The sequence below is a fragment of the Tamandua tetradactyla genome, chromosome 14 (genome assembly GCF_023851605.1).
Source record: "Tamandua tetradactyla isolate mTamTet1 chromosome 14, mTamTet1.pri, whole genome shotgun sequence".
NCBI classification, from domain to species: domain Eukaryota; kingdom Metazoa; phylum Chordata; class Mammalia; order Pilosa; family Myrmecophagidae; genus Tamandua; species Tamandua tetradactyla.
In genome coordinates, this window is record NC_135340.1 from 72692583 (window position 1) to 72706760 (window position 14178).

General features: G+C 36.5%; 1 protein-coding gene across 3 annotated transcripts in view; it reads left to right on the forward strand.

The window, feature by feature from the left end:
- The window catches only part of TCF12 (transcription factor 12), a 450527-nt gene that overhangs the window by 295139 nt on the left and 141210 nt on the right, over window positions 1-14178 (forward strand). For all 3 annotated transcript variants that reach the window (XM_077128013.1, XM_077128014.1, XM_077128015.1), the window contains one exon: window positions 3776-3840. In XM_077128013.1, coding sequence (XP_076984128.1) covers window positions 3776-3840 — 65 coding nt within the window. The remainder of the gene's footprint in view (window positions 1-3775; window positions 3841-14178) is intronic.

Here is a 14178-nt window from a genome sequence, read left to right on the forward strand (position 1 = left end):
CACTTTCAGTCTTTTTGTATCCTTGTGTCTAAGGTGAGTCTCTTGTAAGCAGCATATAGCTGGATTATGTTTCTAAATCCGTTCTGCTAATATGTTTCTTTTTATTGGTAAATTTAGTCCATTAACATTCCAAGTTATTACTGAAAAGGTGTTTCTTGATTCCACTGTCTTATCTTTTTTATTTTATTTGTCAGATCTATGTTTTCTTTTCCCCCTTTCTTTCTGCATTCTTTAATTTACCCTTAGTGGCAGTCTTCAATTACATGCCCTCCCCCAAACCTCCCTCTCCTGTCTTTTTGTTTTTTCAGCTGTCAGAACACCTTTAGTGTTTCATGTAGGGCCAGTCTCTTGTTGACAATTCTTTGAAGACTTCTTTGTGAAAACTTTAATCTCTCCCTCAGTTTTGAAGAACAGTTTGGCTGGGTATAGCATTTTTGGCTGGAGAGTCTTTCTCTTTCAGGATCTTGAATTTATCATACCACTGCCTTCTCGTCCCCAGGGTGCTAGTTGAGTAGTCTGAGCTCAGTCTTATTTGATTTCCCTTGTATCTAGTATGCTGTTTTTCTCTTGCACTCAGTATGGTGATTTGTTTTAGGGCAGGTATGGGCCCAGGTTGAGGATGTTGCGCTGATGCTAGTGAACGTGGGTGCCCAGCGGCCAGGGAGGATGTAGCTGTGTGGGTCCCCCGGTCTGTGGGTCATAACTCTTGTGTGCACTGGTCTAAGGCATGGGGCCCTTTGTACGCATGCATAGAGCTGTGGCAGCATTTTGCTGTTAAGCGTTCATGGATTGGGGACAGATGTGACACAGCTGTGCAGTTTGGCACTTTGTCAGAGCTGGGAAGTGAGGCTGAGGGCTGTGTATATGCGTGGTTCTAAGACTGCTGGAATGTGCAGTTCCCAGAGCTGAATGAGTTGATTGGGAGCCTGTGCACATGCATCAGCCTGGGAGTGCCATAAAGGGATGCACTGAGACAAGGAGGGCGGAATGAGGTTGTGTGTCACTGTGGATGGGGGGGGGGGGGGGCGCAGGGATAGCCTAAGTATGGACATTAGTGTCCACAACCTTTATATCCTGGCAACAGCCTGCAGGGAACAGGGAGGGGGCAGTAGTGCTTGGGAGAGGTGCAGGAGAGGTGGGTTAGGCTGCACTTGGTGTAGGGGTGTGGGGGAGGTACTTGCACTGGGTGCTGGTGGGGTGTGGGGTTGCCTGGAGCACAGCGAATGGGAGAAGGTGAAGGGGTTCAGGTGTGTGGGGTGAGTCGCCTGTCAAGGGGCTGTGCTGCTGAGGGTAGCACGCCCGGGGAACGCAGCCTGGCTTACTTCCTAGTCCTGCACCCTAGTCCGTGCACTCCCATTGACTCCTCGGCTCCACACCAGGCTCCAGACTTCTACCTCTTGGTTCCTCGGCCTCCACAACCAGGGCTGCCACTTGTGGTGTAGCAGGCTCTCCCACATCAGCTGTACTCTTGAATCACCTCCTCAGTCACCATCCTGTCCCCTCTCCAACCTTTCTGTGGAGCAGGGCTAGTCAGCCATATTCCTAGAAGTTCCACTGGTATAGTCTTATACTCAGGCTTTTTTTTTTAATTAACTTTTTGACATTTTAAAAAATGTTTATAAAGTTCTTTGTAGCCTTCCTACTTTGTCCTGCCAACTATATGAGACAGGATTTACTTTTAAAGGTTATCAGTTTCTTATAACAAAAGCATGTTCTGAGAATGAATTTTGGTATTTCACAAACTTGTTTAATTTATTTGATTGTAAACCAGTTTTTCTAAATCGTGGATGCAGACTGTCTTTTATATTTTTCCCAGCCATCTCCTTTCTGTTGGTCACTTTAGGTTGGCATTTCCCTTCAGTCACAGCCACCTTCTTGGTTCTGTGAGCTCAAGTTACATAAGAGTGTAAGAGTAGTATCAGAAATCCCAAAACATCACCCTGACTCTTTCCTGAGATCTTGCTTGTTAAAAATACCTCATTAAATAGTTAAATTTAATTCCTTTTTATTTCATATGTATATTTTCCAAATTAAAGTTATTCATATAAAGCATATTATATATGGTGAAGTATAAAGCGAATATGCCACATTAATTGATCTATTTTAGAAATGTGGTTTTTTTATGTTGGCATTTGTTCATTTGAAATATATTCTTCATTCATAATAGCCAAGATGTGCTTCTTAAAACACATGCTCTAATATCTGTAATGGGCTCAGAAATTATACCCTTGACTATTCAATTATTTTCTGATAACTTAGATTTATTATTACAAGGATTATTTTGCATATGCAATGGGTCATTAATGACAGATTTAGAGTTGTAAGATACCTATGTCAGGATTGGTCACTGTTGCATGTATACTTTAATGAAAATTATCTAAAGTTTGTTCGTGTCTCCTACTTCTTTTAAAATCACACATTATTTTAGTAAACCGTTTCGAGAATCCAATCCATATATGGAATTATTTTTTAATAAAGTACGTTTTTATAAAATACAGTCTAACAACTCACATACAAATTTTGCTTAAGTTCATATAGCCTCATTTATGTCAAATATTTTGAACAGTTTCTTGTCAGATCAAATTACATAGTTGCTGTTTTTACCATGGAATTGAGAAAAAGCATCCGCTCTACCATTATCCTAATGTTTATTTGTGCTTGTTTCTTTGGTATTCTTATCAGACCGTGTAATCTCACTGCAGAAATCTTTTTAAACTACGTCTGTTTGGGAAGTTCTGTTTAGTTTAATACTGTATGACACTTGTAAATTCACTTTACTGAACATACTTAGACTTCTGTATTGAAAAGTGAGAAGGGTGAGCAGTAAATATGAACACTGCCATTGATTGTCAGCACTGTGAGATGTCCTCTCGTCCTCAAAATTTTGATATGTACCATCCTTGACACTTAGCCATCCAACTTTCAAGTTGTGGATAGAGTTCCAACAGGAATTCTTATGTATTGCTGAGATGAGTACAAATTGGCACAACTTTAGAGAGTAAAAAAGCAATCAATAACTGTGAAGTCTAAAATGTGCATCCTATCCCAAAGGAAATCTTGTTTAAGTGTACAAGATGTGTGCAAGAATATTTGAGCACTGTTTGTGATAACAAAAAGTGTAGAAACAATCTGTTTTCAGTAGGGAAAAAAGTGATTTATTTGTATAATGGAAAATTTTAGAGCAGTAAAAATGAATAAATGAAGTATATTATCAACGTGGATCTCAAAAACATAGCAGTGCATGAAAATGAAAGTTTCGAAGGAATGCCATATAGTATCATCTGTTTAATAAAGTAAACAATAATGTGCGTTCTAATATATGCATATATTTTAAAAGTACAAAATATTCATGGGACTCATACACACCTACTTCTTGGCAATGGTTGCCTTGGAGTATGGATAATTTGAGTAGTATTGGTACTGGTTTTATTCCTGAGAGATGAGGGGGAGAGTTGTTCAATCTGAAGCAAACATAGCAAATATGGGAAGATGTTATTCACACTAGCAGGTACATTGATCATATAGATAGTCATATATGTTTCACATTAAAAATAAAATATTTAATAAAATGCGAACTGTTTTATATAGAAAGTCAGAATTTGGCTCTCAGTGATTGTAAGCTTTTTAAGACTTTTCTCTTGGTTTTTATTTTCATTTCTCTGGTTTGTTCTCTTTACTTATAAACCCCAGTATAACTATCATGAATATCTGCAAGTTAAATTGATGGTCAATAAATGAGTGTTTTTATATGAAATTATTGTCTTTGTTTTTTTAGGAAAAACATCAGAGAGAGGCTCATTTTCCCTGTACAGCAGAGACACGGGATTACCAGGCTGTCAAGTAAGTTTAATGAATACAAAAGCAGTGAAATCATTTTTGAACATGTAAATAAGGGTTTTTTATAGTGGAGGAGGTAGAAATTTATCCACTTTATTGCACCGTATTTGTTCCTTTAATTTGTAACTAAATGTGGGGATTATTTAGCAATTAAACGTATTTTCTGTTCTCTGACTCCCTCTGTCTAAAATGGTTTCCCTTTCCTAATTCACCAGACTGTTTTCTGTCATAAAAGATTTCAAAACCCAACCTCTGTTTTAATGTTAACAAAATACCAATTGATCTTTCTTCTCCTCATTTCCAAATGTCTATCATTTCTGAAAGTGGCTTTTGTGTATTCCTTCATAGAAAAAAGAGAAAAGTTAGCGATTCACAATATGAAGAAAATATGATTGCTCTTTGTAACTTGGATATTCTGTATTGTTAAATTTACCATTAGCATTGGAAGTGTTTTCATTTCAGCCCTGCATCTGACCAACCAGTTTAAGCTTCAATTGGCAACTTTGTGTAATTCTTCCTTGTATGTTGCAGTCACACTAATGGTCATTCTCTGAGTTTTTATGTTTCCTATTTCCTTAGGGTGAGAATTCTGAACACTCGGTCCACCTGCAGTTTCATATGAGAATCCAGCCCAAAAGAATAGATAAAAGAGGCAGAATATACTAAATTTATTTTCTGCCATCTGCATGCCTTTCGTGAGGCCCAGCCTGATTTCAGATATGGGCATGTAAATCCATTTTAACTGTCCTAGTGATAATGCTACTTCATTTAATAGAAGTCCCATTATCGTGATACTGACTGTTAGACACTTTTGTACAGTTACCTGTTTCGTGATATGCCATTACATTACAAAATAAAATTTTGTCCTAGTGAGAATCAAATATATATTTCAAACCCCTTTACTAGTAAACCCAAGAAATAGACCCAGGTTGATCAGTAGTTTCTTCAGCATGACAGAGTTGGAGATAGTAACTGGATTAATACCCAGATTTCTAGACTTCTGACCCAGCAGTAATACTCTATTCTCGTCCAAGCAATTTTCAAAGTTTTTAATGGTGTTAGTAAAATTGCTTTATTTTCTGTGTTCATGGTTAGGTTTAATTATTTCATGATAACCATTTATAAATGGATAGATTAGATTTGTTATATAGCCAGTAGTATGCTAGACCCAGCTCTTAAGCAGCTCAGAAGAGCTCATTGTTAAATTTTTTGAAATTTTGCAAACAGGTTCACATCATTTTGGTATCTTAAAATTGACCACTATGGAAATATTTGTGTACAGAAATCAGAAAACACTATAAATCATAGTTTTTATTTGTTTATTTAGAAATCCAATTGTTATATATCTACTAGCACACAACTCATAGCCAGTTACAAATTGCAGAGAACCAAAGACTGTAAATGCATTTTCAGGTCATAGTAGAACAGTATAAAATCAACATTTGAACTTGTCACTCCCTTTAGAGTGATCTTCTGACCCTTGTTCAAGACAAAGAAGATTGTATGGTACCATAAGGCAAACTAAGATCTCCCAGCCTTTTGTATATTTCTAGTAATATCAGGTAATGAGAACCACAGTGTCCTCTCTTTTTGGCCAAATGGAATGGGGTTTGGAGAGTGTAACATTTCTGTAATTTATCATTGATATGAGAGCTTACTTTTTCTTTACTTTTTATTTTTAAATACTTGCAAACTTAACAGGATAGATACATAAATAATACAGTCTCCAAACAGGAAACTTCAACATACTCTCACACCCAGATACCCAGATTTACCAATTTTAACATTTTGTCACATTTGCCATATCATTCTATCTTTCTTTCTATTAATCCATTTTATGAACACTTGAGTATATGTTGTATACATCTCTTTTTGTGGTATAAGTTAACATTTGCATTTCATAATCTGGATTTGAATTCTTTAATGAATTGGACTGGGCCCTTGGATATAATATGTAATCTCAACTGCATCTTCCTCATTGTCAGAGTTTTCAAGTTACTTAACCATTTCTTTTCTTCTGAACCTGTTCAAAGCAAAATAAAATATTAAAAATGAATTTATATTATTTTTGACAATGAATAGTTGATAAAAATAACTCCAAAGAGTTCTGCAAATAAAAGGTGCTCTGCAAACTGCCAGTGTGATATATCATTGAGTAGACTTGTTTTACAGTCTGCTTCAAGGCCTTAAAGTTCTTTTCACCTAGAACTTTAATGTAAGCTTGATCAGGTATTATTGAATCTCACTTCATTTTCTTATAATATAATAATGCCTCATATACCATACCAGGTATGATTATTTGTTATCAGGTATTTGAAAGTGCTATTTTCAATTCCTGATATATAGTAGAAGGTCATTAAATATGGGTTGAGGGTGATAAAATGGAAGGGATATAAGATTTAGAGTTAGAAGACCAGGGTTCCCCATCTCTGCAAGTTGCTGACTTTGTGGTGCTAAGATATGTCATTTAACCTCAAATCCTTCTCTTCACTGATTTTCACTTAATCCTTTTAAGAAATAGGATTAATAAATATATATTTTATAATTTCTCTATTTAAACCCATACAAAAACAACAAAAGCCATTTGGGGGGCTTAATGTTATTTTTAAGAGGCCAAAACATTTGAGAACTACTACAAAAGTTGAGAAAAAAACTACTGTAAGCGCTTTGAAAATATTGCTGTATCAAATGTCATGAGTTAATGCTTATATTAATTAATTTTCACTTATATTTTATACCCCTTTGCCCAAGTAGTACTGTTTTGTTAGAATCTGTGATAAGGTCTGTTTTATAATTTTCCACCTTTGCAAAGATGAATCTTAACAGTTTTAGCCAAAGGCTAATATGCATTTGTACCAGATTTAATGCACATATTAAAAAATATTTATTTTAAACCTATTTGCATAGCATTGTTAGAACAGTTGTTAACCCTTTACTGAGCACCAAGTGAGCCAGGAACAACCACATTTAATCCTTTCAACAAGAACCCATTTTGGGGATTGCCAAACCAGGGTTCTCCAGAGGGCATAAGTAATTTTCTGAAGATCGCACATCTAATAAGTGGTAAAATGTCTAAATCAATGCTTAATATTTTTAACTATGATATGAGTATCATTTAGATTGCTAGTCTGTGCCTTTGCCTCCCTCCCATTCTGATTTGTTTGGACAAAGAGGGGCCTGAGAAATTATATTTCTAAGTGTCCCAGGTGTTTCTAATTAAAGTGTACTGGGTATCATGCTTTGACAAATCTACCTCCTCTCTATAGCCAACTCCAAGTATTTATGGAGTATAAAAAAAGAAGAAATTATAAAATCACTGTTTGATGACTATATATAGCTTAGTGTGATCACGCAAACCTGTGGAAGAGAGAACAAGGTTATTGAAAAGTATGCAATGCAAAATAGCAACATTGCTATATAAGAAGAATAAAAAGGTCTTCAAGTACAGAAAGATTCCAGTTTTGAATAATCCACATAGGCACAATGCATGAGCCCGGGAAAGGAAGCCCACAATTCAGCAGAGAGGAATGAAGATTATACTCCAGCAAGGATAAACAGCAATGAATACAGGAAGTGCTCTTAAAACACATAAAAGGCTACTTCACTGCAAAGGGAACAATAGCTTTGCTATTTATTATTATTATTATTACTATGTGCCGCGATTGCTGGGGAAAATTATGATGAGTGATAACAGCTGATTTTAGGTCTGAATAAATTCGGGAAATTTAAGAGTTAAGAAAGATACTTTATTTCATTCAAATAAAAACCTGTATTCTAAACAGTATTTCTTATGATGGGTTGGAGAAGAAAAAAGAATCACCCGAACAGTAAATTGGCTGCCATTTTGTCCTACCATTTCATAAGTGATGTAAAAATTGTAGCCATATGATAATAACAGAAAGAAGTATAAATAGTGACTACAAAATTATATCCAAAAGCAAAAAAAAAAACCAAAACCAAAACCAAAAAAATACGTGCCTGCCCATGCAAAAAAATATATATCCAAACGGCACCTTGAAACCATTTTTCTTCAACAAAATCCCCTAAGGAACATTAACTCTGCTATTAATGTACATAAAATGCTACTGACATACTGTAAAATTCAGGCTAATTTAATAATGCCTGATGGGCCTTACTTCATGTTAAGATGATGTAATAATATGTTACTAAATGAGTCTCCTCATATTACTTTCATGGCATCATCGCATAACTGATGAGCCATTAAAAGGAAACTGGTGTAGCAGTATTACTGGAAACATTGATGAATCATTCTACAATTGAATTTTTTTTATCGATCCAACACAAACCATAGAAGTCAACATCTTTGTGAACAATAGGTGCAATACTTTAAACTGCCACAATTAAGTGAAAATTATCATTATGACATTTTCCAGTGATACCTCTTAAACAAGTATTTATTACAATTAATTTCAATAAGTATTTCTTAACCTGTTCAAACCTAGAAGATGGTAGGATCTTAATTTTGTTCACAGAGAATTAAGTTTCACCAGAATTCAGATATTGTACCCTTGGGAAAATGACAATTAGCTTTGAAACTCAGTGAATTCTCAGATATTTGGAAATTTACTCAGGTCATTTGCTGCTTTCCCACCCTCTTTTTCCAAAATAACCATTCTTATTAGATGAGTCCTTAAATATAGTGATATATGCTAAGGATAAAAGAGTCAATACATCAAGAAGCTATAAGAATGATAAATCTATCTATATATACCTAATAATGGTGCTTCAAAATAAATGAGAAAAAATTGGTAGAATTAAAGGAAAAATAAATTCACAATCACAGTTGGAAATTTAAATACCTCTAAGCAATTGGTTGAATAAGTAAAGGGAAAAAAATTGAACCAAGACATAGAATTGAATGAACTGCGACTGCTTTAACCTAATTGATATATAAGCATTTATAGAACTCTGCTCCCAACAACTGAAGAATAGAAATTATTTTCAAGGGCCCATGTTTCATTCCTTAAGATTTAACCATATGCAGATCCATAAAACCACTGAGAGTAAATTGAAAATGTTTGAAATCGTACTTTGTATATTCTCTGACCACAGCAGAAATAAATTAGAAATCATTAAGGTATGGAGACAAACACCAAATATTTGGAAACTAAACACCACACGTCTAAATAACCAGTGGGTCATAAAAGAAATCACCAGCTAGAAAATATTTCTAGCTAAATGATGATAAAAATATGACACAAAAGGAATACATCTAGAGCAGTACCTAGAAGTGTGTATCTTTAAATGGTTATGTTAGAAAAGACAGTCTATAGTGACTAACCTGAGGATGTGCCCTAGGAAGTTAGAAAGAGAAGCACAAAGTAATCCCAAAGTAATTAGAGGGAGGGAAATAAAAAGAGCAGAAATTAACTTAATAAACAAGTATGTCAAAGCCAAACTTTGCTACTTTGGAAGACCCATAAAGTTAATTACCCCTACTTTGATTTAAAGTGAGAGAAGGATGAAAGGGGGTTGGGGGAGGGAGAAGAGGGAGCATGAATTACTGGTATCAAGAATTAAAGAACGGGTTCACTTCCCGGTGCCTGCCCATGTTAAAAAAAAAAAAAAAGAATTAAATTGGGCGGGCCACGGTGGCTCAGCAGGCAAGAATGTTTGCCTGCCATGCCACAGGACCCGGGTTCGATTCCCGGTACCTGCCCATGTAGGTAAATAAATACAAGAATTAAAGAGAGGTCATCACTATAAGTTGTATATACATTAAGATGATATTAAGGGTATGTTATGAACAACTTGGTCCAGAACATATGACAACTTAAAGTAAATTCCTTGAAAAAGTATTTTTTCAAGGTGAAAAAAAGATGAAACAGAAAATCCAAATATTTCCATATCTAATAATGAAATTGAATTAGTTTCAAAACAAAAAACATTCCCACAAACAATGCTTGAGGGTCATATAGTTTCAGTGATTAATTCTATTAAAGACTTAAGGAAGAAATAACACGTCTTATACGAACTTTCAGAAAAGAGAGAAGAGAACACTTCCCAACATGTATTTTGAAGTGAGCATAACCATTAATACCTAATAATCAAACCTGACAAAAGTTCTGCCTATCCCGCATTCCCTTTGCTTCTCCAGAGAAAGAGGGAAGTGGAAAAAGGTGTGGAAGTCCTTAATTAATTTTCATTAGCAAAACTAGTCAAGCACAAATTAAAAGGATGGTATATCATGCCTGAATGGAATTTATACCAGAAGTGAAAGTTCACTTTAACATTTGACAGGCAATCAGTTTAGTTACCACATTAACAGAATTAAGGAGAAAAACAATATGCCCTCTTTCATAGATGAAGAAAAGGGCATTGACAAAATCAGACATTCATTCATCATAAAACCTAACAACAGTTTAAGAATAGAAAGCACCCTTCTCAGCTTGACAAAAGACATAAAGAACCTACAACTAATAGGTATACTTTATAGTGAAAAACTAAATGATTTGTTCCGATATCAGGAACCAGATAAGAGTTTTTCCTTTCACCAGTTGAATGCTATGTCATGCCCAGTGCAATAAGACATGAAAAATAATGGCAGAAAGATTGAAAAGAAATGAATTAAGCTGGATTTATCTGCAGATGACATGTTTGTATACATAGAAAATCTTAAAACTTCACCAGAAAGCCTTGTAAAACTAAGTACATTTAGCTATTTACAGGATACGAAGTCAATTTAAAAAATCAGTTATGTTTCCTTAAACTGGTAATGAATGGTTAGAAAATGAAACTAACAAAACAATACCATTTACAAAAGCATAAAAAGCATAACTATATAGGGATAAATTTAACAAGACTTCCGGGTCAAGATGGCGGCTTAACAACGTGCGCGTTTTAGTTCATCCTCCAGAACAACTACTAAATAACCAGAAACAGTACAGAACAGCTCCTGGAGGCACGTCAGTGACCAGACACACAGCGTACCCCAGTCTGGACCAGCTGGACCAGCTGCGAGCACCCATCCCCTGAACTGTGAGTTCCCAAAGCTGTGGCGGCTAGCGCCCCTCCCCCAGGCCACTTCCCAGAGGGGAAAGGAAAGGACTTTACCAGCAGCAGGGACTGGGCACAATCAAATGCCAATTGTGGAACTAATTAACAAATTCTGACTGCTGAAAATAGGCCCCCAGCTTAGGTGAACCTCATCAAAGCAGGGGTTGCTCATTTTTGCCCCAGTGCCAAGGGGGCAGGACTGACAGAAAAAGGGGGAAAAACAAAAGAAGGAAACAGAGGTTTTTGTGGCTGTGTATCTACAAAGGCTTGACTGCCTCTGGATACAGCGGCAGGACTTTTCAGGCTGCAACTGCCCCAGGCATAGGCAGAAGTGAGCTCTTTTGGGGGCTTGTCTGGAGCCTGTGCCTTCCCCAGGGGAGGGGTGAAGCCCAACTCAGGTGAAATCCCTCCATCAAGGAATTCAGACACCAGGGCTTGGTAATTTGAAGCCATTGAAACCAGCCTACAACCTCTCCTCTGTCTCCGCCAAGCCCCCAGCAGGGAGAGTCTGCCAAAGTTAAAGGTACCGCATCATCTTATGCTGGTGGGACCTGCAGGCAGACAAGCGCCACACAGAGGGCAGGATAAGAAAAACAGAGTCCAGAGACTTCACAGGAAAGTCTTTCAACCTGCTGGGTCTCACCCTCAGGGAAAACCAACTTGGGTGACTCTTTCCTCCTGATAGGAGGCAAAGGTCTGGGAAAATCTGGCTGGGGTATGTAATATCTAAGTAGACCCTCCTAAGTGTGTGGAGGACAGGCACCACACAAGCAGGGCAAGAAACAAGAAAACAAGAACTGAAAAATTATCCTCTGTTAAACAAAACTTAAGCTAAAGGTCCAGATAAAGCTGAACAGAATGTCAAAGAACAGATAGACAACAAATTCGTCCAGCAAGAAAAGCCTAGGTAAAAGAAGTGAAAGCAATCTCCAGAATAAACTAAGTAAGGTAATTAAATGCCTAGACACCAACAAAAAATAACAAATCACACTAGGAAAATTGAAGATATGACCCAGTCAAAGGAACAAACCAACAATTCAAATGACATACAGGAGCTGAAGCAATTAATTCAGAATGTACGAACAGACATGGAAAACCTCATCAAAAACCAAATCGATGAATTGAGGGAGGTTATAAAGAAGGCAAGGAAAGAACAAAAAGAAGAAACTGAAAGTCTGAAAAAACAAATCACAGAACTTATGGGAATGAAAGACACAGTAGAAGAGATGAAAAAAACAATGGAAACGTACAATGATAGATTTCAAGAGACAGAACATAGGATTTCAAAACTGGAGGACGGAACATCTGAAATCCGACAAGAAACAGAAACTATAGGGAAAAAATGGAAAAATATGAGCAGGGACTCAGGGAATTGAAAGACAATATGAAACGCACGAATATACGTGGTGTGGGTGTCCCAGAAGGAGAAGAGAAGGGAAAAGGAGGAGAAAAACTAATGGAGGAAATTATCACTGAAAATTTCCCAACTCTTATGAAAGACTTAAAATTACAGATCCAAGAAGTGCAGTGTACCCCAAAGAGAATAGATCCAAATAGACATACCCCAAGACATTTAATAATCAGAACGTCAGAGGTCAAAGAGAAAGAGAGGATCTTGAAAACAGCAAGAGAAAAGTAATCCATCACATACAAGGGAAGCCCAATAAGACTATGTGCAGATCTCTCAGCAGAACCATGGAGGCGAGAAGACAGTGGGATAATATATTTAAATTATTAAAAGAGAAAAACTGCCAACCAAGAATTCTATATCCAGCAAAACTGTCCTTCAAAAATGAGGGAGAAATTAAAATATTTTCAGACAAAAAATCACTGAGAGAATTTGTGACCAAGAGACCAGCTCTGCAAGAAATACTAAAGAGAACACTTAGAGACAGATACGAAGACAGAAGAGAGAGGTGTGGAGAAGAGTTTAGAAAGGAAGACTATGAGTAAAGGTAAAAAGAAGGAAAATTAGATATGACATATAAAATCCAGAAGACAAAATAGTAGAAGAAAGTACTACCCATGCAGTAATAACACTGAATGTTAATGGATTAAACTCTCCAATCAAAAGACATAGTCTGGCAGAATGGATTAAAAAACAGGACCCATCTATATGCTGTCTCTACTCAAAGGACACGAGGCCAAGGACACAAATGGACATTTACACACCAATTATAGCAGCATTATTAACAATTACCAAGAGATGGAAACAGCCAAAATGTCCATCAACAGACAGTTGACTAAACAAACTGTGACTTTTACATAAGATGGAATATTTATGCAGCTGTAAGACAGAATAAAGTTATGAAGTATGTAACAACATGAATGGACCTTAAGGACATTATACTGAGTGTGATTAGCCAGAAACAAAGGGACAAATACTGTATGGTCTCACTGATATGAACTGACATTAGTGAATAAACTTGGAATATTTCCTTGGTAACAGAGACCATCAGGAGATAGAAATAGGGTGAGATATTGGGTAATTGGAGCTGAAGGGATACAGATTGTGCAACAGGACTGAATATAAAAACTCAGAAATGAACAGCACAATACTACCTAACTATATTGTAATTATGTTAAAACACTGAATGAAGCTGCATGTGAGAATGATAGAGGGAGGAGGGCTGGGGACATAAATGAAATCAGAAAGATAGATGGTAAAGATCGAAATGGTATAATCTAGGAATGCCTAGAATGTATAATAATAGTGAAATGTACAATGTACAAATTAAAAAATGTTTTTTGCATGAGGAAAAACAAAGAAATGTCATTATTGCAGGGTGCTGAAAATAGATGATAATTAATACTTTAAAATGTCACCTTATGTGTGAGACTAAAGCAAAAAATGTTTATTTGTTGCAAAATTTATAGTTTGACTAGAGCATTTCCTAATATAACTCATGTAGATAGTTTGATTGAATGTTATAAGTACTTGGAATCTCAGGTAGGACATGAGATTTTGTTGGTTTGTCCAGAGTGATGCCCCGATGAATCCCAGAGTGATTTGATCAGTGAGTGGGAAAGTATTTGCAAGCCCCCTTCGGGGAATGGTGAAAGTGGGGAGAAATTCAACTTCCCCAAGTTGAATTCTTGATATTCTCACAAGCAGTGTGGACAACCAAAGCTATAAGCTGAGCCCTCAGTCTTGGGGCTTGTTCATATGAAACTTAACCCCACAAAGGATAGGTCAAGTCTACTTAAAATTTAGGCGTAAGGATCACCCCCAAGAGAGCCTCTTTTGTTGCTCAGATGTGGCCTCTCTCTCCAGCCAACATGACGAGCAGTCTCACCACCCTCCCCCTCTCTGCGTGGGACATG